The sequence below is a fragment of the Notolepis coatsorum genome, assembly GCF_963971535.1.
Source record: "Notolepis coatsorum genome assembly, chromosome: 2".
In the NCBI taxonomy this organism is placed as follows: domain Eukaryota; kingdom Metazoa; phylum Chordata; class Actinopteri; order Aulopiformes; family Paralepididae; genus Notolepis; species Notolepis coatsorum.
The window spans coordinates 210256771-210284710 of NC_140166.1; the positions used below are offsets into that span (position 1 = coordinate 210256771).

The window sequence follows — 27940 nt, forward strand, 5'->3', positions numbered from 1 at the left end:
TGCCACAAGTTTGGTTTATTGCAATGGTTTGGAAAACTTGGCATTTATAAAAATAAAAAAGTTATTCAAAATACAGTATTCCATCCTGAGTAGGTAGGTCCAGTCATTCCAGCATGTTGTCAAGATATATCAGGTCTGCAAGCTCATACTTATTAAACATTACAACTTTCACATCTAAAAAGGATTTGTCAAAACGTATTTCTTTAAACACTACAAATTGTAGTAACTTAGCCTACATGGCCATTGGAATGTTGTAAGTGTGTGAATGTAACCGTGAGGTAAAGTAATATAAAAAAAAATAGCAGAATTTCAGACTCATACAAGGTTTTAGCAGAACAGTTTGTTTTACAGTATCAGTCGCAGGGCTATTTGAAGAAGCAGGATGACAGTAGACACATTACTGTGAAGCAGGATGACACAGCAGACATTACTGTGAAGCAGGATGACACAGCAGACATTACTGTGAAGAAGCAGGATGACACACGTAGACACATTACTGTGAAGAAGCAGGATGACAGTAGACACATTACTGTGAAGAAGCAGGATGACAGTAGACACATTACTGTGAAGAAGCAGGATGACAGTAGACACATTACTGTGAAGAAGCAGGATGACAGGAGACACATTACTGTTAAGAAGCAGGATGACAGTAGACACATTACTGTTAAGAAGCAGGATGACAGTAGACTCATTACTGTGAAGAAGCAGGATGACAGGAGACACATTACTGTGAAGCAGGATGACACACGTAGACACATTACTGTGAAGATGCAGGATGACAGGAGACACATTACTGTGAAGCAGGATGACACACGTAGACACATTACTGTGAAGATGCAGGATGACAGTAGACACATTACTGTGAAGAGGCAGGAATAGAATATTAATAATTTTCTAAGGTGCACATTTTCCTCTCCAAATGACACAGAGCAACTTCAAACTGATATTAAGACTCTTACAGATGTCTCACAGCAATACCAATTAATTAATTATGAACAACATGGTGGAAGTTGGTTAACCATCATGTCTAACCGTGCTTCTTGAAAGCACAGCAGAACTGGAAAATGTGTCAAAGTGTGTAAAAAAAAACCATCACAGGCATTTTACATTTCAACATTTTATAGAGAACAATGGAGGTCGGTGTATCTTTTTGTTACACCTTTTGAGTAAAGGCTTGTAATATTACTGACACTAGGAATATTAATATAAAAAGTCCAGACTTTTTCAAGCTTATTTGTGTTTTTAAGACACAAATAAGACCCTGAAATGGTGGAAATTACTTTCCAGACCTGCAATGGAACCCTGGACCAGTTGGCCTGGGGTATCTGACCCTGGACCAGTTGGCCTGGGGTATCCGACCCTGGACCAGTTGGCCTGGGGTATCTGACCCTGGACCAGTTGGCCTGGGGTATCTGACCCTGGACCAGTTGGTATCCGACCCTGGACTCAGTCGTCTTTCTTGGGGCTGCTGGCTCTTCGGTAGTGGAGGACGGTCAGCAGGACCCACGTGTTGAGCAGGGTCATGGCCACGAACCGCACCAGAACTGTGACAGAGACAGAAATGAGCCCACATGCAAAGACAATGGCCCTATTTCATAATTTCTTTGCTGTGTAAACTGCTAGTCAAGATTCATTGTAATTATGCTGTTTTTAGCTATTGCAACAACTGGTAAATAAAAAATACCTTAGATATGACATTTATCAACTGAAACGGAATTCTGATACATTTCTGTCTTCTAAAAGAACCAGACCAGTCTTTTAGACATGCATGTTCCAAGTCATTGGGCCTCATTCAACAATACTCTTATTATTTTTCTTATATTCTTGCTTACCTGTCTGTTAAGAGAACAATAAGAAAAGCCACCGCCACATTCATAAAGCCGTTCTTAACGTCCAAATCTGTTCTTACCCAGGTCGGTTGCATCATGCATCCCACTCATTCTTAAACTCAAATGCGCGTTCGCGCTCACTTCATTTGCATAAAGTCACGCCTGCATGCTCCTTATAAGGCAGGTGAGGTGTATGCAAAACAGCTTGAGAGTTTCTGGTATTGCATGCTGATCCATTCAACAGGAAGCGGTTTGCGAGTTGCGACTGATCTCAAAATGAGATTAGATTAAAATGTATTGTTATTATACAGCACAAGTACAATACACCATCCAACCAGAGAGGATAAATGCATTTAATGCTCCAGAAATAAATACATATAAATAAATAAATAAACGGCTTAGCGAGGCAGCCTTAGCGCACGTCCAATTCTGATCAGCGGTTTTTCAATAATGGAATATTCTCCGCGAAGACTTATACTTATACGTATTGTATATGTGTGAAATTAATCGTTCCAGCAATGTAGGCTTTGTCAATACTAAACGACTGCGGCATGTGTTGTGTCTGAGTTGATGCTCCAGAGTATTTCATACATCTCAATCTGAAACGGTTAAGCAGCCACTCATCTGGCTCTGCAAATAGATCTAGAAGACATGCGTTCTATGCGTACGGCCTACGGCCTGGGCGGCCAGAGCATCTAACTGTTCTAACAGCAATATATAATACATTTCAGAAGGATAACACACGCAATAAGTTATAATAATAATAATTATTCTTATTTTTGACAAGTTCTAGGATTTTAAAGTCGTATTTGGGAGCAATTGACCAATGGTAGGCTTTTTTTTTCTTCTTTTTTTTGGGGGGGGTACGGATTTCTTATTTCGGTAAGAGTGCTCTCGACCACTCTTATAATTTGTTCTTGCCTGAGAAAAAAGCAACAATAAGAAAACTTTGTATTGTATATTAGTATATTGCATAGTATATTGTATATTGTACGGTAACTCAGTTACTCTATTCTGCATCGAACATTGTACATATGTATATACTGAACACTGTGTCTACGTACGTGACTTCTATTTTTACATGCTATACTATTTTATTTTATTTTATACTTATCTTTTGTCTAGCACAGTCTCTGGAGCGTAACAGAAAGAAGCATTTTGTATAAAAGTATTCTGTACTTCTGTATGACAACTATTAAAGAAACTTGAACTTGAAACTTGAATCCCAGGTAAGAACAAAGAGGAAATGCTAGTTAAGAACGAAATATGTTCTTCTATCGCTTCATGCATGAGGCCCATTCTTCTTAAAGAACCATTACCAGTCTTTTAGACATATGGGTTCCAAATCATTCTTCTTAAAGAACCTTTACCAGTCTTTTAGACATGCATGTTCCAAGTCCTTCTTCTTAAAGAACCATTACCAGTATTTTAGACATGCATGTTCCAAGTCCTTCTTCTTAAAGAACCATTACCAGTCTTTTAGACATGCATGTTCCAAGTCATTCTTCTTAAAGAACCATTACCAGTCTTTGACATTCATGTTCCAAGTCATTCTTCTTAAAGAACCGTACCAGTCTTTTAGACATGCATGTTCCAAGTCCTTCTTCTTAAAGAACCATTACCAGTCTTTTAGACATGCGGGTTCCTTACATAAGGAAAGTGTCTGCACCAATGTTGTCATCCCCTCATGAACATAAGTGAATATTCAAAATTACAAGGTATTCATTATAATACTTTGCCAACATGTCTTTTAAAATGATGTTGGTGCCCGTTAGCATGGTGTGCAGACTCACCCAGCATGTCTCCAGTAGTGACCAAGGTGGTGTAAATCCGTGCTGAAATAAACAGGTAATCATGTGAATGACACTTAACCTTCTTGAATATATATATATAATACATGTACATATATATTTAATACATTTACAACAGTATTACATAACAGTAATAGTATGCATTAACATCGTTGCCTGTTTTATTTTCTACACAGCCTGTAGATGATTACGAGTCAAAGAACAACTTTTTGTGCTATTTGGCACCTTTTTGTTAAGATAGTTTTCCTTCATTTCTGAAACGTGGGACGACAGTGATTTATCCTCCACATTGAGCCTCCTTGCCATAGACACTAACCTGCACATGTGTAGGTGGCCAAGCCCCAGGAGAGGGCGCTGACGTGACCCGAGTCCTTGGACTTCCACAGGCACTGCAGCTGAGCAAACTTACTGGCCGCACTGATGAATGTGCACAGGCTCTGGAGAAAGATGAAGTAAGGTGGTCTGAAATACTGAGACATGACCGCTTTACTAAACGGTAATCCAATCCACCAAACAACATGAGTCAATAGCAACTGCAGAATAAGCTGTTTGAATAAGATTTGTCACATTTTTCATGGGCACAAACTCAGCTGTGCTGCTCATCCCACAAATGCATGGTCCTTACAAATGGGGCACCATTTAAAAAAGGTAAATAAACAGGCTTTCCAACGGTATAAAATGTATTGCCAAGAAGCATTGTTACAACAGAGAAATAATCTTCCAAACTTTGTTTACTTAGATGGTGACTGGAGAATTATCCGACGTTTTTCCCAATATGTTTATCATTATTATCCTTCATTATTATCATGAGTAACATTTATTGTATACATTTATTGCATGAGTTAGTTATTATCTGGTGCCGCCTAGTGGACGCACTTTGGAGCACGTATTGCGACTCTGAGCAGGTAAGCTGTCTCTGCGCCGGCGCGTCGCGCTATTTAAGTGACACTCTTAGCCTAGACTGTAAGGTGAAAAGCCCTGTGGGCGAACTCTTGACTGGCCAACGGTACGTTGCATTGTATGCACTGTTAATATCCGCATCTATCTTTAATTCTAGTTACTAATTAATGCCGTTTATTTCCTTTCCTTTGTATAGGTAAATAATCTGACTGACTAACGTCTGATTGTACGCTGCTGACTAAACGCTGACTGAATGTACGCTGCTGACTAAACGCTGACTGAATGTACACTACTGACTAACGTCTGGCTAACTGTTACCTGGCTACTGCTGGCTAAACGTCTGGCTACACTATCAAGTACCGGCGGTTGCTAAATTGCAACCTAACTATCAACGAACTATTATCAACGTCGACTTGGTTGAACATTACCAAATACCATATCGACCTCTACTAACATTATCCGTTAATGCTTTGATGTAAGCTGCTACTAACTATCAGCTACAAGCTAACCACTTGTTTAATTGGCCACCTGGTGATTATTGCAACAAGTAGTGATTGGATACTGGACAGTGAAGTCCAAATAAACTAACATTCTTACAAAGTCCGAATTGTTTCACTGGTTTGAATATAAGTCATTTCGCCCACACCCTTCCAAGGGGGACATCTAGTTGACTCATTGACTGAGACTGCTAAATAATTGGACAGTGACCGACCTTCTCTTCTAAAAACTACTTAGTTTAATTTCCTCGTTGCATTCAGTGTTTTGTTCCAGATTCGCAAAAGCAGGTCTTACCATGGCTCAGATCAATTATACATCAGGTCTTACCATGGCTCAGATAAATTATACATCAGGTCTTACCATGGCTCAGATAAATGATACATCAGGTCTTACCATGGCTCAGATCAATGATACATCAGGTCTTACCATGGCTCAGATCAATTATACTTCAGGTCTTACCATGGCTCAGATAAATGATACTTCAGGTCTTACCATGGTTCAGATAAATGATACTTCAGGTCTTACCATGGTTCAGATAAATGATACTTCAGGTCTTACCATGGCTCAGATCAATTATACTTCAGGTCTTACCATGGCTCAGATAAATGATACTTCAGGTCTTACCATGGCTCAGATCAATGATACTTCAGGTCTTACCATGGCTCAGATAAATGATACTTCAGGTCTTACCATGGCTCAGATAAATGATACTTCAGGTCTTACCATGGCTCAGATAAATGATACTTCAGGTCTTACCATGGCTCAGATAAATGATACTTCAGGTCTTACCATGGCTCAGATAAATGATACTTCAGGTCTTACCATGGCTCAAATCAATTATACTTCAGGTCTTACCATGGCTCAGATAAATTATACTTCAGGTCTTACCATGGCTCAAATCAATTATACTTCAGGTCTTACAATGGCTCAGATAAATGATACTTCAGGTCTTACCATGGCTCAGATAAATGATACTTCAGGTCTTACCATGGCTCAAATCAATTATACTTCAGGTCTTACCATGGCCAGGTCTATGATCCACTTCTGCACGGTGAGCAGCTGCCATCCTCCAACAAATCTGAGTCACGTTAAGACACTAATATGTTGTGAAATCAGCAGTTTTGTCAGCATAAAGAAGCATAAAGACAAGTGGAATGTAGCAGCATTTTGTTGGCTTCATTAGAAATGTGATGAATATGTTCATATCCAGAGCAGGACGTGGGCAGCAAGCCCCTTAAAAGTTCATAAAATGCTACTGAAAATTCCTCTAAAAATAATGAATAATGTTTAATAAATATAGTTATAATATACTTAAAGTATCATAATTATCACATTGTGAGAGTTTGTCTATTCAGAGAATAGCATTTTGATGAGTATCCCATACATTTAAAGAAAATCACAAACTACAAAATGTCCGTCCCTGATCAGGGGATGGTAATGCTTCTCCAGTCCTTACCAACTCTGACTAGTATTAGTGTAATCCATCATATTTATACAACAATAGACATAGAGCCTTATCTTGGAGTCAGTAGATTAATGTCTCATTTAGAGAACAGTGAGCTTTCATTGATTTGACTTGGTGTCAGATGGGGGATAAAAGAAACTATTATTTGTGTTAATGTATCATACTACAGAGCTCTAATTATAGCTCGTATAAATATGCTAAACTATTGGTTTGGCTCAGAAAAACACTTAATTTCAAAGTCATAGAAACATGAGCCTTAAACACTAGTATCGTGGCAGACATGGGATACCACGACACGACCATGACAACCAGTATCAGTCCCTTCAGACACCAGTCCCTTCCTAGGGATGAGTAGTGAAACTGGACGTGCGCCTGAGGAAGGATACACCACCATGTAGACCAGACTGTGTGTCAGGTTGCCGTTGTAATGAAGCATCAGCAGCAGCAGAATCACATCTGAGGGAACAAGGTCAATAGTAGGTAATAGTATAGACATAGTAGGTAGTCAGGGCCGCCTCAGGGGGTGTGCGAGCAGTGCGGTCGCACAGGGCCTCGCGGGAAGGGGGGCCTCGCACCAAAAAAAAAAGAAAAAAAAATTACAATTTTTATTATTTTTAAAAAAAAATTTATGCAAGGCCCCCCTTCCCGCGAGGCCCTTTTTCATCACAGACCTAAAATCTAGTTTTGCTTATATATTTCACATTAGACACGTTTGTAGAATGTGTCTGACTTGTTCCTGGCTCTGCGGCTCTGCAGATACACTATTGGAGCTCTGGGGCTCTGCAGCAGACATACTATTGGTTTCAACGAAGGGAGGGGTTACATGTGTACAGTCGGCCGGCGTGCGTCAGCTGCGTCTGACTATTTCGCGCGTGCAGCATTGGAGGTTATGCCAGCCAAGACGAAGAGGACGGTCGTTCGGCAGATGGACTGAAGATGAAAGTTGTTGCATGTTAGAAAGTTCAGTCAGACTAGCCATGTCGGCTTAGCTAAAGGCAGGGACAGCTAGTTAGCTTTAGCTACGTTATAATATCGAGTGCTAACGTGTGGTTCAGTCAGGATAGCCATGTCGGCTAGTAGCTTAGCTAAAGGCTAACTAGCATTAGCTAACCTAGAGAGAGCGCGTGCAGCATTGTTATGCCAAGATGAAGAGGACGGTCGTTCGGCAGATGAACTTCGTCAACTCCACGCGGTTGTCTCCATCCTCTTGGACGTTTGGTGAGTTTTTAATGCACTCTATTCTATTCCCGCGGTGGAGATATCTCTCTCTCTCTCTCTCTCTCTCGGGCCGGCTAGCTATCGTGGCTAACGTTATGTTGGCTAACGTTATGTGGAGCCAGCGGGCCGGCTAGCTATCGTAGCTAACCTTATGTTGAGCTAGCGGGCCGGCTAGCTATCGTAGCTAATGTTATGTTGAGCTAGCGGGCCGGCTAACTATCGTAGCCAACGTTATGTTGAGCTAGCGGGCCGGCTAGCTGTCGTAGACGTTATGTTGAGCCAAGCGGGCCGGCTAGCTGTCGTAGCTAACGTTATATTGAGCCAAGTGGGCCGGCTAGCTGTCGTAGCTAACGTTATATTGAGCCAAGCGGGCCGGCTAGCTGTCGTAGCTAACGTTCTGTCGAGCTAGCGTCAGTACCTGGCCACTCTATTTGCAGTTAGCCTATTTAGCTGATGTCGGCCGTTGGCTCCTTGCTACTTTGTTTTTTCTGGTATAGACCCTCTTCTCTTTGGATTTAAGTGTTGATCTTTGTCCTTTTGGATCTATGTATATTCATGTTGCCTTTGTGAAGTTATCTTTTCCTTCTGTTTTGTTCTTCCATTAAAAGTTGAATATCCTTTAGGGGCTCATCTTAGCTGTCTTGCTTATCTCTCTCTCTCTGTCTGGACCACAGACCCATCTCTCTCTCTCTCTCTCTCTCTCTCTCCGTCTGGACCACAGACTCATCTCTCTCTCTCTGGACCACAGACTCTCTCTGTCTGGATCATCACAGACTCTCTCTCTCTCTGAACATTGCATTGCTTATAGTTGTCAATTGTGTCGGTCAGTTCATTGCAATTTTTCCTTCAGTCACATTTAGTTTTATCCTGCACCTGGCCTAAAACAGGGTGGATGTGCACACAGCTGCTCTACTGTGTTTGTAGCAGAGCAACCATACCTGAAGCCTTGTAAACAAAGACATCAACACTAGAGTGTGTACTTCTATCTACACAGTACAGCCAAAGCATTCCCATTGCTAGGCAAAAACTCCACCTGTTTTCTACACTGCTTCTTCCCTTGCTGGATTTTCTGCATTACTGCCACTTGTACATGTGTGTTGTGGAGAAATTTGTACAGTGTTACAAAGCGATAACACTGTATATTGACTGTAGAACGGGAGCTCTCTCTCTCTCTCTCTCTCTCTCTCTTGCTATATGTTGACTGTATCATGCCCAGCCTCGGGCAGCGCTATTATTTAAGAATATGTTGACTGTATGAAATACAGGGGGGGGGGGCTCGCGTTTAAATCTCGCACAGGGCCTCGCATTTCTCCCAGGCGGCCCTGTAGGTAGTATACATGTATTTGTAATGTATATCTTTTCACAAACACTCCCCAAATCATGTCATGATGCCCCTGGAGGGCCCCAGTCTGGCGGCCCACGCATACCAGCCGCGCATGCAGGCACTCGCGGGTTCCGTGCGAGAACAGTGCGCCTGGCCAGGCACACCAGGGACGACTTCAGAGCAGGCGGAATCGCACAGATTTACATTGGAACAGCTGTGAATGCCTAGTCTATATGCAAAGTCAGTCCCTGTTTGAAGATTTTAAATTTTTTTGTATCTACTTTTTCTCCCCATTTTCTATTTTTCTCCCATCCCAATTTCGTATTGTCCAATTCTACCCTCCTCTGTCTCGAACGTTGTTAGACCATGCCTCCCACTGCTCGGCTGCAATGTGGACCAAGCCTTGCATCACGTGTCCCCTCCGGTACACGAGGAGGCAGCCGTCGCATCTTTTCACCTGTACAGCGTGATCTCTGTGGCGAGGAGTAACACGTGGGAGGCTCACACTGCCCCCGTTGCTTCCCGATTCTGCTGTACAGGCGCACCAACCGACCTGTAGGAGTCGCTGTCCACAACGTTCGATCCCCACCCACCGGCTTCCCCACCCCCTAATACTGCCAATTGTATTAGTATGAACGACCAGCCAAGCCGGAAGCAACGCAGAGAGCTGGGCTCGAACCCAGCATATCCTGCGTTAGTGGCGAGCGCCTTGCCCACTGCGCCACTTAGCCGCCTCCGTTTGAAGATTTTTTAAAGATTTCCAGTGTTCTATTGTCCATTTTGCATGTATAACCCGTTATTATCTCATTTATTAGAATGTTAGAATTCATTTTAGAATGATTAAATCAGTGTGACTGTACTCCTGCAAAAGTATAGTATGGTTTATTTGTATTGGGAAAGATACAGACACATTAGCTGGTTGAACAACATCTATATATGTGGTAATAATGCAGATATTGAGTGCATCGCTTCCAGCCCGCGTGTCGCGCTCGGCCGGTGGGCACAGCTACGTCCACTAACATGGGAGCAAAAGTGAAGCGCTGGTCGCCCGCCTTCGCGCGCGGCTGGTGTGTTTGCGTCGTTAGACGTTTGTGCTGCCAGCTCACCTTGTGCGATGAGGATGGGGTACTCCAGGTACGTTGGAGGAGGGTAGTCGTAATACATCTGGTACGTCACAAAAACAATGTACCTGAAACACAGACAGTGGCCATTTTATTGAGTGAGAAAAGGCTTCGGTTATAGAATAATATACAGTATATTCAACGCTGTGGCATTTCAAATACACTTATAAATTAGGTTATTACTAGTACCTGGACAAGGTAGGACTGTTACAGAATGCAGCTAGAGCTAGTGAGATCTAACTGTGTTCAGACTGTGTGGAGCTTGGCTCTGGGCAGCACAAGCTAACATGTGAAGAGGCATTTGCTTGACTTTTCAACTTGAGGGCGAAATTAGCCTCCCACTCAGTTCCTGTCCTTTTTAGTTTATATGAATGTATTGTGTACTGTATCGCTGACTCTAGGACCACTGTGCTTTGGATAAAAGCCTCCACCAAATGGCATGTTATGTAGGGGTGCACCGATGTATCGGTCGGGTATCGGTATCGGCCGATAAGTGCCTTGTTGACTGCAATCGGCCTATAAGCTCGAATATGCCGATGGCAGTAGCCGATAAGTTCAGTCGCGTCCTGCACAACGGCGCCGCCCCCAGTCCCCCACACACACACAAGCTACTGCATCAAAGTTACTACTAAATATTCAACATTCTCTTTTGAGACTCCGCTTCAGACTCTTATCATTTGGCACTAAAAGCTAAACATTGTCACCGATATGGCTGTCCGCAACATGTCATTAATTGTGTACGCGAGGTGGTCGCTCAGTGACGACGCTAACATGAGCTAGCATGAGCTACCGGGAGGCAGAAGACTAACGTTACTGGTGAAAATGTGATTTACGTTGGAATACTCTGTTGGGGAAAATGTGTATATGAGGTGAACTAGTTTAATATGGGTCAACTAAGCAGTACTGAAAGACGGTCTGGCTGATGTTCTTAAAACAACTTGGAGATAGGCAGATGGACATTTCAGTACATCATATCGTGTGCTCTAATCTTGTGTACATCATATCTTGTTCTTTTCTCTCTTTCATACATACACATATACACACACACATTTAATCTTTTCTCTCTTTAATCTTTTCTCTCTTTTACACACATACATATACACACACACATTTAATCTTTTCTCTCTTTAATCTTTTCTCTCTTTTACACACATACATATACACACACACATCTAATCTTTTCTCTCTTTAATCTTTTCTCTCTTTCATACATACACATATACACACACACATCTCACTAATCTTGCATCTCTCTTCGATGTTAAATCTATGTTCTTCTTAATGTCTTTATCTCTCTTCGATGTTCTTAATGTTTTTATCTCTCTTCGATGTTAAATCTATGTTCTTCTTAATGTCTTTATCTCTCTTCGATGTTCTTAATGTTTTTATCTCTCTTCGATGTTAAATCTACGTGTCATCTTAATGTACGTCATGTCATATCTGATATGATATGACACGTCATCATATCTGTCATGTGGGGGCAGGACTGAGGGGATTTATGGGACAAGCAGAGGGATTGAGAAGTGAGAGTGTTTTTCTTCAACTGTGGTGACCGTCTGATGATCCATAGCTTCTGCTGTTAAAACTTTCTTTCATTAAACAAATTGCCTGTTGAAATTGGAAATATCGTCTCCTGCTGTGTTAAACAACCATCAGCCACAACAACTCCTTTGCCAACTTGCTGTACTTTGCTTGCAGGTCTGCAGCCATTATTGCTGGATTATGAATAGCCCCAACTTTAGCCAACATAACGTTATGGCTAAACCTTTAACATTAGTTAACGCTAGCTTTCGGTTAGCTGTTCAATGCTAATAACACAACCAAGCGAACCCATCAGAGCTCCCCATCATCACCGCTCTGTCGGGAGGATGGCATTTAAGAAAGTATCTGCTGTTAAAATGACACAAACATTCGTTTTGTGGCATTAACGTTATATAGTTAGTTACACGTTCAATTACATCAGCATAGTATTTACCCGAAGATAGCAAGCAAGCCGTTCATAGCTCGGTTCCATTCCGTACCCAACTACCCATTCTGCAATCTGTTAATAAAGTTTTCAACCAGACAAATGTATAGAAAGGCTTTGTTTTATTATAACATTTGTTGCAGTAAAATCATTGTGTCTCGTTTGGCCATCCTGTGGAGCGCGCTGGTCGGCGGGCACTGCCGGGCAGCTAACGTATTAGCTTGTTGTGGTTCTGAGTTTGACTCGCATTCTCGCAAGCAGATCAATGGCGGCATGCCCCGAAGTAGAAAATGAATAAACGCTTGCCGATTGGTGGTAAGAACAGCAGGAGGTGGGTGCTAGCGGTGTGGCGTAATTGGCCGAATCGACTGTCAATCAAAATGGTTCCATTGCATTGGTTGAAAGCTCTGGTTGAGAGAATAGTATCCCGCTGCAGGCCGCCAGAATGGTTCCATTGCATTGGTTGAAAGCTCTGGTTGAGAAAATAGTATCCCTCTGCAGGCCGCCAGATGATACTGGGAGAGGGAAGTGATACCATAAACATATTTCTTGATGTTTCCTTTTTTAAGTAAGTAAAGAGGCCTACAAATACAAACATACACATACAAATATACCGTAGTTTCATTAAAAAAAAAAAAAAAAAAAAAATATTAAAAAAAAATTACAAATACTTATTTTTTGCCACAAGTATCGGTATCGGTATCGGTATCGGTCGATTGTGTTAGTTGAACAATCGGTATCGGTGGCCAATTTTCATATCGGTGCACCCCTAGTTTCCACCTCATCTTGTGTGCAGTGGGTCTGTCTTCGCTTGGGAGCCAGGTCTGCCTATGGCGGCCTTTCTCGATGGCTAGGCTGTGCTCGCTGAGTCTGTACCTAGTCAAGGATCTTCTTAGTATTGGGTCAGTCACAGTGCTCAGGTATTCTGCCACTGTGTACTCTCTGTTTAGGGCCAAATTGCATTGTTTCTTTCCCCTCTCCAGTACCATTAGTGAGGAGGGGGGGGGGGTATACTGAAGACGCTTGACAACAGGGGTTCAAAGATAACTTCACATTTATTGGTTATTCGTTTCTTAATTATATCGCTTCATGCAATCCATCCAGCCTGGCTCCGTGTTGTTGATATAATGCGGCTACGGTCGGAAAGTATAGACGCATCCTAGTGACCTAGTCTAGTGTGTGACATCATCAACTGTCGACGGCAGCTCAGACGGGGAGACTCTCTCTCTCTCTCTCTCTCTCTCTCTCTCTCTCTCTCTCTCTCTCTCTCTCTCTCTCTCTCTCTCTCTCTCTCGTGGAGGGTCAGGGGGAACGGGAGCTCTCTCTTGCATTTCTCCCAGGCGGCCCTGTATGTATGCATGTTAAATGAGCATTCAGTGACGAAATAAGGGATTGGAAAAAGTATAATTCTAGCATAGGTATTACATTTGAAGTATTGGAACAGGTGTCTGTAATGAAAGATTTCCAAAGATACCCAATCCTTTCTCTTCTAAACTCACCTTAACTCATTGGGCGCCCATACCCGAGTATAGTCGGTAGGGGTGGGCATCACCAGAGGCCTCACAATACGATAGTATTGGGATACAAAATATATTGCGATATGCTGAGTATTGCGATATTAATATTGCGATATATTGTGATTTATTACCTTTTTTCAACTGCAAAGTAAAACTTTGTCAACATGTTTTATCTAATAAAATAAAGTTTTCAGTCTGTTCATCTCACTTCAATAATTTTTATTGCAGCAAATGGGATTTTCTCCAGCACAGATGTCAACACTGTAATCTGTGTTGCATGTACCTGACAAACTGAACCGTTTGTATTACAGTCATATTCCAACTTAACTGAATGCACAGTGTGTGTGTGTGTGTGTGTACTACTGTACTATTACAGGTAGGGGTGTAAAGGTACACGTATCCGCACCGAACCGTTTCAGTGTGTAACGTACCGTACCGAACGGCTGTGTAGTGTACCGAACGAATACAACGGTATGTTTGTTAACCACTAACGACCGCCCACCAGATGCTGTTTTTTTCACAATCTAATGTAATTATTATATATATTTTTTTTACAAGTCGATTATTAATTTCAAAATAGAATATTCGTTGACAGCCCTACAAGTACAATTAGTTACTGCACACTACATCACCCCTGAGTGGAACATGGAAAGCCAAACTTTCCCCCACTGTACCGAACCGTGACTTCAAAACCGAGGTACGTACCGTAGCGTGGTTTTTGTGTACCGTTACACCCCTAATTACAGGTATTGAAATGAACAATGCAACTTCCTTATACAAATTTAAAAAAAATATAAATTTGCATAATACAATATCGATACTTGCCGTCCTTGTATCGATAGTTACAGTATCGCCACGCAAAGTATCGATATCGATATTTTCCCCCACCACTAATAGTCGGGTTATCTCGCCAATGGTTGATCGCCATAAACCAGAGTATACTCAGGTTTTGATCCTTTGATATTTTCCTTTGATCCCCGTTCTATACACGCAGCCGGAGCTCTCTAGGTCTCCCTGGCTCATCTATCTACTTTATAATTGCAATGACGATCGAATCTCACCAGGTGGCAGTATCGCCTACCTTTTGAACTGGGATAGCTTGGTGTGAAACCGATACCGAAAATAGGAAACAGTTGGTCGAAAACCGAATGCCGAAAATGATTCATAGAATAGATTTTTTTTTACCAATGTTGTTCAGCTACCTGATTATGGAAAAATATATGATTATGGCAAAACTTAACTTAAATAATAAATAATCACTATTATGGGTCCATAAAACATTTATTCAGCACTTCTGAATGCATACAGTACATTAATTCCAAGTCAAGTGCATTTTCTTTTCTCTGTAGGATAACTACAACAAAGTGCATTCAGAACAAAGCCAATGTGCTTTAAAACTGCATAAAGATCTGCACACATGAGAGGGAGAATAGCTTATAGCAGACTTAATGATGTTACTGTAGTGGCTACAGTAAGCATTTTATATAAAAGTACTCTGTATTTTTGTATGACAACTAATAAAGAAACTTGAACTACTGTCATAATTCACGGCGTTCTAGCCTACATGGAAGGACTGTTGTATTTACTACATCTCCCGTGACTATTAGCGGGGGATGACGTAGCTTTAAGAGAGATTAGGACCGGAAGCCTTGTTAGCTAGCTTAACGCTAACGTTAATCAAAAAGGTTTTTAACCACGACGGGCAATCGGGCATATAGTAATGGTGAGGATATAAAGCATGTTAAAGACGCATTTATTGGACGCGTTGCGCGCAGAGTTGACATAGAAACAGTCCCAAGAGGAGTTATCACAGGCTGCAGAACGCAGGACTGAAGAGCTCACGTTGCGCATGTAATGACTGAAGCCGCGTTTTGATGACATCATCACAACAACACGCGTTAGGGTACAGGTTGTTTCTGTTCTTTGACATTCTGTGATATATTTTCGGTCAAAAAACTCTTTCGGCCGAAGATTTTCGGTGGCCGAATATTCGGTGCATCCCTACTATCTGTCCATTCTCATTGTCAATTGAGACCATAAACCGTCCCTTCAAAATGGCTTAAAGAAATAATTTTTTCATCAATACGTTCTCATTTTATAGCGCCGTGAATATAAGCATTATACAGGATTTGGTCTAGTATATTTCCTGGAAGGCTGGATAAAGGGCTAATAGCTATTAACGTTATATCCAATGGTATTTCCGTTATACAGAAGCTACAGTTAACACATTGGGGATGAACCACGGATATATCCGGCTTTCGAATCCATGCTTAAAGGACAGAAGGACGGATATATCCGTGGCAAGTTGTTTTGGCTTTTATTCCATTTTAATAACCTATTCAAGGTCGCCGAGCTGCACTGCAGATGTACCCTACTCTTTGAATTCGCCAAAGTGCAGTACCGGCCAGATCCTCTTAGGGGCGCTATCTTGATAATGCAGTGTTCCCTGTGGCAGAAGCTGTCTTTTTTTTTTTGGATCTCTAATGTAGTTTTCTACTCACCTGAAGCGATCGCTATTGTCTGTTGCACGGAATACATTTTGGATCGCGGATTTCACTATGCAATAAGGGGATTTATCATCAGCCAATGGACATATCGATCTACCAGATGGCGATCGATAACGGGGAAATGCTCGGGGGGATCCAACCGGCCCATGGTAAGATCTTTTTCACGTAAATTACAGCCCAATCGGGCCTTGTTATGATACTCAACCAGGCGATCGGCCTATGTGGCTACTTAGACGAACACGGTTATTGGTAATCAATAATAAGAAACGACGTCCCCCGCCCCCCCCCCCCCTTTCATGCATACATGCTTGAGGATCGTGCCGATCATATGCAGTTTGAGTTTTAACTGTAGCATCTGTATAACGGAAATGCCATTGGATATAACGTTAGTAGCTATTAGCCCTTTATCTCGCCTTCCAGGAAATATCCTAGCCGGAATCCCTTATAACGCTTATATTCACGGCGCTATAAAATGAGAACGTATTGATGAAAAAAAATATTCTTTAAGCCATTTTGAAGGGATGGTTTATGGTCTCAATTGACAATGAGAATGGACAGATAGCAATACTATAAAGTAGATTTAGCTCTACAAACAGCCCCAAGTCTGTTTACATTTGCTGGTCCTCATCAGACATCAGCAATGATACCAGAGACTGTACATGCATCAGATGGCCGGCGGCCACGAGTTATACCCAGGCAGGAACGCTCTGACAGGTCTCAATATCCACCTAGGCAGGAACGCTCCGACAGGTCTCAATATCCACCTAGGCAGGAACGTTCTGACAGGCCTCAATATTATGAGCCAGGCGCGAATTCAAGCGCTGCATGTAGGTTCTGCGACACTGCGCACAGGCGCGGACGGGAGGACGGGAACAGTGCCCAGCCTATGGCAAGACCTGCCGCATTTGCGCAAAACTCAATAATTTTGCTGTAGTATGCATGCAGAGAGGCCAGGCCACCCGACAGCTACATACAGCAGACATTGACACTGAATACCTTGAGAATATACACAGTGGGGAGGCAGAGGCTCACATATATACACGGCAGAGAGCATAGGGGCAGTTCAGGGAGGTGGAAAAAAAATTGTTTGCAAATTTAAAGATTAACGGAGGGTTGCAGAGGTGCCAGTTAGATTCAGGGGCAACCTGTGATGTGATGAGCATAAAAGACATGAGGAGGCTGGGCCCTGGAGCAAGGCTATTGCCCAGCCAAACAAGGTTGGTGCTGTATTCAGGCCAATCAATTCCCTCATTTGGCTTATTCAAAACCGAGTGTGTAGTGAGAGGGAAGACACACAAGCTGACCTTCGAGGTAGTAAAAAGCAGACAGAGACCCCTTTTGTCAGGTGAAACCAGTGAGCGCCTAGGCTTAATGCGCTTCACCATCCCTGAGGAGCTGTTGATGGTAGGACATAGCAGCTCAGTCCCACTAACCAGGCAGCAACTTGTCTGTACGTACGATGAGGTTTTCAACGCCCCTGTGGAATCAGTCCCAGGTGAAGTTCATTTTGAGTTGGACAGTAATGTACAGGGCTCTACAGTGCGACCATATTGCTCGCATATGCCCCTAAAAATATGTGTGTGCGAACCTCAAAAATCAATTACGCGCACGGTGTGCGACTGCAGATTACAGCCTTCAGTCGTACTTTTTATTTCTCCGCTGAGAATCGTTAAAAAACTACAAGTCCCACATTGCACTCAAGCCAACGGTCCAATCACAGTAGAGTGAAGTGACCAATCGGAAGCTCTCATTTTGCTTGTTTACTTCCTGAAACTCCGCCATTGCGATCAGGGCTCTCGTTTTCCGAGACACTAACTTATTACAGGGCTGTACGCTAAGCTTTTTCACTAGGGGCACACTTGCCCCTAAATGAGAAATTTAGGGGCACATTTTTAAATAACAATTTTACCATTATTTATATCGATTGTTTTTTATTTAAAAAAAAAAAATTATATATTTTTTTTTTATAAAATATATATATTATATAATCATACTTGTAGTTGTATTATCTGCGAGACATCGCCACCACGCAACAAGTCAAAATGCTCGCTATATGCAACCAGCTCCACTGTCTGTGTGTACTCAAGTAGCCTCCAGCTACGGCCAGGATTATCCGGAGCTGCAGCTGGACCCTATACTGTAGCCTCCAGCTACGGCCAGGATTATCCGGCGCTGCAGCTGGACCCTATTGACTATATTCAACTATATGCTCGAATACGCATCGACTCATAAGACATTGATATCAGGAGCTATCTGTAGCTACTGCTATATAAGACAACTCCTCAGTGAACTATTTAGTTTAATGGGACGTTTCGTTTTGAACAGTGAGCTAACGTGAGCTATCATGCACTACTAGACTTGCTGGAGCATTTGTTGATATCAGTAGCTAGCCGGCTGGCAGGCTCACCGAGGTCCCAATGTCCCACTAGAGACTAGTGTTTACAACAGCCACGGGTGCGGGAGGGCTGGAGGAGGAGCGGCAGACGCCGCAGCTCTCTCCGTGTGTCTGAGTTCAGTTCAGTTCGGCTCACTATAGGAGGTCGAACGCGTCGAAAATATGAAGCAATACTAACTTTACTTTTCTTCATAGCTAAATCAGACAGTCAGCCAGTCTATCAGAGTGAGTGCTCAGTCGATTGTTCCCGCTGATCATACCTGCTGAGTGCTCACTGCTCAGCTCGCGTGAGTGGCGTCATCACACGCCTTGGATAATTTAGGAGTGAAATGCGAATGCAAGGCTTGAAAGCACTACTCGCAAGCCCGCCCCCAGATAATATTTACCAATCACAACGGCCAATTAAAGGGGCAATTCGCGATCATATCATCGCAGTGTACAGGCCTGTATTATAGTATCTCTCTTACCAATAGCAATAGATTTTAGAACACCTAGATTTATCGATAGCAATAGTAATATAACGTTAATGCAACAAAACGAATGCCTTGCTTTCAGGGGGCAAAATTTAAGCCCGCCACCCGCCATTGGCGCTCAGTTTTTACCTTTGGCGCTTGCCACTGAGAGGTCTGCCCGCCGTGTGGCGTGTACAGTGTAGTTCATAACGATACTCTTATTTTGAAAATCTGTGCGGGTCTCATTTCCGCCCCAAGCGCAGCTCCAGTCATAATATCGATGGCTCCGGCAGTTAGCAACATTCGGTTCGTATGATACTCTTATTTTGAAAAAAACCGTGGCAACGAGTCATATCCGCCCAGCCCTGCAGCGGGATACTATTGGCTTCTGCTCGTATCAACACAGAGGCAGTCTGCTCTAGTCTAGAGCGGACCTCCATGAGCTACCGTTACTGTTTAAACAATGACCCAGTCAACTATTCACTTTTAGTTTAATACATGACAAGGCATTGTCTAACGGTATCTAGCTGGCTAGCTACTGATAGCTGCTGATATCAACAAATGCTCCAGCAATAGTCGACTCGAGTGCATAATACCTCCGTTCCCTCGTTAGCTAGCTCACGTTAGCTAGCTCACGTTAGCTAGCTCACGTTAGATCTATATGTCCCAGTAAACTAAATTGTCTTAAAGTTATCTAGCGGGCTAGCAGTAGCTACAGATAGCTCCTGATATCAATGTCTTATAACATTGATTCAATGCGTATTCTAGCTGAGGGCTTGATGAATGTGATTTGACCAAAGAACCGTAACATTATACCAATAGGGTATAGCTGCAGCGCCGGAGAATCCTTGCATGCTGAATGTAGAGTATTAGTATAGGGTCTAGCTTAGGGCTGGGCGATAAAACGATAACGATAACTATCGCGATAAATTATTTCCTCGAAATAAACATGAAACGTGGTCGCAAAGTTTCGATATATCGATTTCCAAGCTTGGCTCCGTTCTGCCTCGGCTCACCACACTCACTAACAACAACCAACGTTACGTGATGACGTGACGTGCATACGCACAACAGCTAACAACCAATCAGTGAAGGAGATGGCCGAGAGCGAACGAGATCCGGAAGGAGACGTACTAGGACTCACTCAACAACAAGGCTTGCTAGGCTAATTAGCTTGCACGCCGTTGTTTTATATATTTACGTGCCGAGTATGTGTGTGTTTTGAATTCTGAGGCCACGTTTAAGTAGTGTGGGGTATACAGTGGACGTCGTTTCAATATATTGTGGCGGAAGAGAGTATTTTAGTGTCATATTTAGCACATTGTCGTGGAATACATCGCTTAGAAGCAACAGGCTGGCTAGGATACCTAGCTTGCACGGCACTGTTTTATATATTTACGTGCCGAGTATGTGTGTGTTTTGAATTCTGAGGCCACGTTTATAGTAGTGTGGGAGTGGACGTCGTTTCAATATATTGTGGCGGAAGAGAGTATTTTAGTGTCATATTTATTGTCATGAGATACTCCGCTTGTCGGCTAACTGTTAACGTGCGCGGACTGATGACGACATCAACTCCACTTGGGACATTCGCAGCAGCATATTAGAAGTTAATTAAACTTGACAGACATTATATCGACGATAATTATCGATATCGAATTATATGAAAATAATTTAATAATTTTATCGCGATAACGTTTTTGGTCATATCGCCCAGCCCTAGTCTAGCTGCAGCGCCGGAGAATCCTTGCTGGAGCTGGAGGCTACTCAAGTATACACACAGACAGTGGAGCTGTTTGCAGATAGCGAGCATTTTGACTTATTGCGTGGTGGCGATGTCTCGCAGATAATACAACTACAAGTATGATTATATAATATATATTTTATTTAAAAATTTTTTTTTATATAAAATATATATATATTTTTTTTTAATCAAAAGAAATTTGGCAGGTAAGAAATATGCTTGGCGGGTAGATTCTTCCCATCTACCCGCCACTGGCCGGTGAGTCAAAAAGTAAATTTCGCTCCCTGCTTGCTTTGTTAATCATAACGTTGATGCAGTAGCGTATGTCGGTGTGTTGGCTGTAACGGACATGACAATAACATAACGTGTACACATTAAAATTGCGATAATCTAGGGGGGGCAGGTGGCGCACGGAGATTACGTTCATCACCAACACCGGGAGACACTAGGATTCGCCTGTTCGAATCCAGCTCCCGGCGTTGCTATCAGCTTGGCTGGCCTCTCACACTGATACAATTGGCTGTATCAGGGGGTGGGAAAGCTGAAGGGTGGGTCCTGGGCGTTGTGGACAGCGACCCCTACAGTTCGGTCGGGGCGCCTGCTCAGCGAGGGTTGGAACTGAGGAGAGATAGTGTGGCCTCCCACACGCTACACTCTCCCCGGTGAGAATCTGCGCGGCCAGGTTGGCCTGCCCCAGGCTGCACATGCGTCGGAGGAAAGCATGTGACAGTCTCCGGTCTCCCGGACCAACAGTAGGGGAAAGTACGCAACAACCAGGAAGGGTGGGATGGGAGAAAAATCGGGAAAAAGGAGGGGAAGAAAGATAAAAAAAATAAAAATAAAAATGGCGATAATCTATTCTAACATTTTCAAATCGATGCAGTTGAATTTCCCCCTTAGGATCGATGCATTGTTACACCCCTACACCAAAGTCACTAGCCCACTGTGTATCTGTGTGTATAATAACTTGGCTAGCGTTATCAACAGCAGAGATGGGCAATAGGGTCCAGCTGCAGCGCCGGACGGCCGGAGTGCAAGCGGTGTGATGTAATTGGCAGACTCAACTGTCAATCAATGGTCTACCTCAGGGGTTCCCAAACTTTTCAGGCCGGGACCCAGAAAATAAGGCGTCAGAGAGCCGCGGCCCAATGCACATCGTCAGGCTTTTTTTTATTTTTATTTTTTGGAAATCATCTCGCGGCCCTCCTGTGGCTGCTCGCGGCCCACCTTTGGGTCGCGACCCCGACTTTGGGAACCACTGGTCTACCTGACACGCAAACTCATAAACAATGTTTCTGTACTGGAGGTGTACAGTATTTCAATAGGCAACCCTGAAAGGATTATTTTTCTAGAAGAGCAACACAGCCAAAACATAGGCATTGTATGCATAAAAGGGGCAAAAGCTAAAGTTAAGTGACTGAACCTTTTGTAGCAGTAGTTTGATTTGATAGGGACAGCACATGTACATCAAGTACAAAATACAAAATGTAAACATGCAGGGTTGTAGCAAGAGCTAATTTACACACATGCACGCACAGTACAAATATACATTTATTTTTGAAAAAAAAAAAAAACTCTGTTACTTGAAATATTTTCACTGTGCTCCTAAATATTTTTGGGTGCTCCTAAATTTCTTTGTGTACTCCTAAATGTTTTCATTTAGGAGCACATGTGCTCCTTGGGAAAAAGGTTAGCGTAGAGCCCTGATGTAGCCCCAGTGCAAGCTGCTCCACGTAATGTTCCAGTGGCACTTAGGGAGGCAGTGAAGGCACAATTAGATAAATATGAGAAAGATGGCCACTTGGTTTCAGTGTCGAAGCCAACAGAATGGATCAGCAATATGGTGATTGTCAGACGGCCAGAGAAGCTGATCAGGATATGTATAGACCCAAAGTCATTAAATGTGGCTTTAAGGAGATCTCACTACTTAATGCCGACGCTGGAGGATGTCCTATACAAGCTGCCCAGGGCTCGCATTTTCACTCTTGTGGATGCACGGGATGCTTTCCTACAGTGCAGGCTAGACGAGGGAAGTAGTTACACCACCACATTTTGGACACCTTGGGGCAGGAAGCGTTGGTTAAAGCTGCCATTTGGGGTGTCTGTGGCCCCAGAGATATACCAGCAAAAGCAGCATGAGCTTTTAGCAGGGCTCAGTGGAGTAGAGCCCATCGCAGACGATATACTGGTAGTGGGCTGTGGGGAGACAGAAGAGGAGGCTATACAGGACCATGACACTAGTGACTAAACTGATAGCACTGATGGAGAGGTGCAGAGAGGTTAGGTTGAGGCAAATTTTGAAGAAACTGCAGTTCAGGCTCAGAGAAGTCAAGTTTCATGGACACATCCTGTCAGCAGAGGGGCTCAGGGCAGACCCAGAGAAGGTCAGGGCGGTCCAAGACATGCCACACCCCACGGACGCCAAGGCGGTGCAGCGGTTTATTGGGTTTGTGACATACCTCGCAAGGTTCATGCCCCGCCTCTCTGAGATATGCGAGCCACTGAGGAGGCTGTTGGACAAGGCCGTCCCATGGCACTGGCTTCCCAAACATGGTGCGGCGATCGAGGAGATCAAGCGTCTGATCACAGTGGCCCCGATCCTGAAATATTACGACGTGACCAAGCCGGTCACCATCCAGAGTGATGCAAGTCAGAAAGGACTTGGCTGCTGTCTGTTCCAGGAGGGTCAGCCAGTAGGGTACGCATCGCGGGCACTGACTCAGACAGAACAGAACTATGCACAGATTGAGAAGGAGTGTCTGAGTATTGTGTTTGCGTGCCAACGCTTTCACTATTATCTGTATGCACAGGGGGAGATTGTGGCGGAAACGGACCACAAGCCACTCATTTCGATATTCAACAAACCCCTCCTCACTGCACCCAAACGGCTCCAGAGCATGCTGCTCATGCTGCAGAACTACAACCTCAAGGTCACATACAAGCCAGGCCCGGACATGCACATCAGTGACAGGTTGAGCAGGGCCACGGCTCCACCACAGAGGACTGACACGGGATACATGAAACACACAGTCTGCAACCTGCAGAGGGCACAAGAGGATACTGAACAGATTAATCAGGCTGATTATCTGAATGTCACCAGCCAGCGGCTGAATCAGATCAAGCAACACACTGGGGGAGATGAAACCCTTCAGTTGCTGAAAGCGGCAGTGCTCCAGGGATGGCCAGATCACCGGGAGGAGACTCCCCTGGCGATCAGAGAGTATTGGTCAATCAGGGACGAGATCAGCGCACAAGATGGGGTGCTCTTCAAAAGTCAGCGAGTCATAGTGCCGAAAACGTTACGACGCATACACGCCAGCCATGTAGGAGGAGATGCCTGCTACAGACAGGCCAAAGACACACTGTACTGGCCCAACATGCAGGGTGAAATCAAGGATTACGTGAGCCAGTGTTCAGCATGTAATGAATATTCTCATGAGCAGCAGCGGGAGACAATGATGTCGCATGCACTCCCAACACGGCCATGGCAGATTGTCAGTATGGATTTGTTCAGACAAGCGGGCAAAGACTTCCTACTCATGGTTGATCATTATTCGGATTTCTGGGAAATAGAGCTACTCCCTGACAGTGTTAAGGTGTAAGGCCCAATTTGCACGCCACGGGCAGCCTGGCCGGGTGGTAACAGACTGTGGATCTCAGTTTGAGTGTGAGAAATTTAGAAAGTTTGCAAAAGAATGGGATTTCGACCATATCATGTCCTCACCCAGGCACCCAAGGTCTAATGGAAAGGCTGAATCGGCAGTGAAAATTGTGAAAAACCTGTGCAAGAAGGCAGCTAGTGCAGGTAACGACCCATGGTTGGCTATCTTGCAGTGGAGGACATGCTCAGCAGCCCAGCGCAGAGACTGATGTCCCGGAGACTGAAGACCCCACTTCCGGTCGCTGTAACACTCCTGGGCCCCAGCGTGGTCACAGGGGTTCCTGAGAAGCTGCAGGTTAAGCATCAAACGGCCAAGCTGGGTTATGACAAGTCGGCCAAAGATCTGCCCGAGCTGTGTATCGGCCAGGACATAAGAATGAAGCCCCTGCCTGGAGACAGGACGGGCAAGTGGAGGAGAGGAGTGTGCCTGCAACCGGTGGCCCCCAGATCGTACTTGGTGGATGTCGAGGGGACATTCTACCGGCGGAACCGGGTGGACCTGCGACCAGCGGAGGTGGATGTGACTGGACGCCGCCCAGAGCAACACAGAGTGCAGCACAGCGGCCCACCTGAGGAGCAACACAGCAGTCCGCCCAGCGAAGGGATGGACAGTAACACAGGCAATGACACTATCACCCAGGAAGTCAGGCCGTTCAGGCGGAGCGACCTGTACCAGCCTGTGGTGGACCCTCCACCGGCGCCAGAGTACAGGACGCCCAGTGGTAGGCTGGTGAGAGTGCCACAAAGACTGGACTTATAGAGACTGGTTAATGGGGTTGGTATGGTGTATTTATAAAAATAAATAAAAATGCACGGAACAGATGGTTGGGGTTTTAAATAAGGACGTTTATGGGGTTTCTTGTAATAATAATAATGTGCACTAAGGGATGCTGTAACTGTTATCTAAAAAAAAAAGGGAGATGTTACAAGAGAATGGGATTGTTATATAAACCCCCCCACAATGGTGTGTGTGTTGTTATACAACGGCATGCAAATTTCTCGATTCTGATTGGCCATTTACACGTCTTTATTGGCAACAATCCACGGTCCTGGGCTCAGGACCCGCCCACAACCGAATCACATATCACTCCCCGGCTCACTCCGGGAGAAAACAAGATCGCGGACAACAAATGGTTATGTTGAAAGCACCATAACGACTAAATATGAAGCGATTCTGTCAAGGGGAATGTGTTAGTCCTTTAAACAATGTTGGATGATGTAATTGATGGGTCTTGAGTCAATCTAGAACAAAAGAAAAATCGCGGATTGATTGATTAATTGATTGATTTAAATTTCTTCCTTCCTACTTTCTACTGACTGCAGCGTTCTCTCTCACACTGTCCGATGCTGGCGTACCCACAAACACACACACACACACATACACACACACACACACACACACACACATACACGCACGCACGCACACACACACACACTGTGACACACACACACACACACACACACACGCATACACACACACACACACACACACACACACACTCCTGTCTGCAACAGCGGGGGAGTCAGACTGAGAGAGAAGCAGCGCTGTTTTAAGTGAGCATGGTCTATTGAATTGATTGATTGGTTGATTGCTAATTTTATTACTGTACCCCTGGTTTCCAACTGGTTAAGTTTAGGCTAAAATAAATAAATAAAAAAATAGGGCGAAGAAAACGTTTTTTTCCTATAGGGCAAAGAAAACGTTTTAATTTGTTTTACCTACTTTATATAGAAGCATCTAAGAATGAAGTTCTATGGAAAGTAGGTCTGCATTCCCTTAACAATTGTGTGTATTGAGCCGTACTGTATTGTACCCATTCTGCATCTGGTAATAAAATTTTCAATCAATCATTCCAATAATACACAGTTGGATGTGTTAGTTGGTTGGATGCACTTCAAGCTGCTTCCACATGAGGCAACTTCTCTCAATCATTCCAATAATACACAGTTGGATGTGTTAGTTTGGTTGGATGCACTTCAAGCTGCTTCCACATGGAGGCAACTTGTCTTTTTTGTAGTTGTGGGAACTACTTTTTCTGGCGGATGGTTTTTTCAATAAATCTTCGATTAATGTGTGTTTATTGTATAGAAATAAGGTTGGATGAATCTGGCAGTTGTATTTAAGCATTACATCACGCGCAGGAGTGGTTTGTGACCAATAAACCATGCCTAGGGGTGGTCGTTAGGCCCGAGGCGCAGCCGAGGGTCGTTAGACCCCCCTAGGCATGGTTTATTGGTCACAAACCACTCCTGCGCGTGATGTAATGCTTTTGTACGGTCCAGCAGGGACCAGGATGTAAGCTACGCTGTTGTGTTATGGGTTGGGATTCAATACAGACGCACAGTGGATACACTCTAGTCTCCTGTCTCGTTATTTAACACAAACAACATGTTTAGGAAGCTAAATATAACAAAATCTCAAAATCAACAAAAAAAAGTATATTTGCCTATTCACCTGGGGTGTCTCGCCTTAACTTAAAGCAACAAAATACAACTCATATTTAACTGTCTAGTGTTGTATTTGTATCAAAAGCTCAGTCAATCAATTATCGAATGAAACTGTCTCCATCCCGGTCTTGTTTTTTGGTGGTAAGGTTTCCCATCAATAATTTAATTTAGTTAGTTGTACAGTGTCCCCCACCCCACCCACCCGTCCTACCCAACCCCCCCCCCCCCCACCTCCAATGTACAGTACCCCCCACACCTACCCAACCTCCTCCAATGTACAGTTTCTACGTCAAATGTATATACTTTTTTTCTGGACTCTTTTCGTATCACAAACAGTACTGTATTTGCAAATCTGGTATGTCATAAATGTATAGATGTAGCAGTACTGTCTATCTGTATGTCATATATGTCATTACGATGAAATGAAAATGGGGGACCCTGATGTAAACAAGACGAAAGTCTTTCTCTGGTCTGCATCCCCTTAACAATTGTATGTATTGAGCTGTACTGTACTGTACCCATTCTGCAATCTGTTAATAACGTGTTCAATCAATCAATCGTTTGTTTGGATCACGGATTGGACCTTTAATGTTGACTTAACTTCCTGCAAAGATCCAAGTCTGACTCTGTAATAAGTTATAACACGCTTCGGTAGAAGCATTGGTCTTAAATCCAGGTTAAACACAGGATAACGTGGGCGAGGAGGGTGTATGTGTGTAATGTATGTTCATAACTGCGAGGCCAGTAAACCAACAAACGCACATTCAACTAAAACCACAAACGTACCCCACTAACTCCAGGAGGAGACTGTTCAGACTCACTCCGGTCGTTGATTTCGCATGAATCAGAACAAATATCTGCGGGAACTTCAGCACCATGCACACAAACAGTGTGCTGAAATTAGCGACGTTCAACACCGTGTCCGTGTCCATGTTTATTATTATTATGATAAGAACTCCAGCAATGAATCTACTATTATATAAAAGGTAGTTGTCTCTCCACGCGTTACCAGACGAAGGTGCTACTCTGTAGCGACTGGGTGACTTCCGCACACATCAGCTGGGGCCATAATGAGCCAATAGGGGAT

General features: G+C 43.6%; 1 protein-coding gene across 1 annotated transcript; it reads right to left on the minus strand.

Annotated features, from left to right (window-relative positions):
- On the minus strand, positions 1-27877 carry slc66a3 (solute carrier family 66 member 3). The gene is made up of 7 exons (XM_084308067.1): positions 27640-27877; positions 10152-10234; positions 6890-6959; positions 6059-6116; positions 3957-4077; positions 3623-3664; positions 1-1544 (listed from the first exon to the last, which is right to left on the minus strand). Exons 1-7 carry the CDS (start codon positions 27783-27785, stop codon positions 1447-1449), a joined length of 618 nt encoding a protein of 205 aa, XP_084164193.1. The 5' UTR covers positions 27786-27877; the 3' UTR covers positions 1-1446.
- Between the last annotated feature and the right edge of the window lie 63 nt (positions 27878-27940).

Excerpts from the sequence above, each read along its gene's own strand:
- slc66a3 (XM_084308067.1), bottom strand. The coding sequence starts at position 27,785 with ATGGACACGGACACGGTGTTGAACGTCGCTAATTTCAGCACACTGTTT. Across the intron at positions 10,235-27,639 it reads CTCCTCCTGGAGTTAGTGGG|GTACATTGTTTTTGTGACGT; the intron begins GTACGTTTGTGG and ends TCTGTGTTTCAG. Across the intron at positions 6,117-6,889 it reads AGTCTGGTCTACATGGTGGT|ATTTGTTGGAGGATGGCAGC; the intron begins GTATCCTTCCTC and ends AACGTGACTCAG.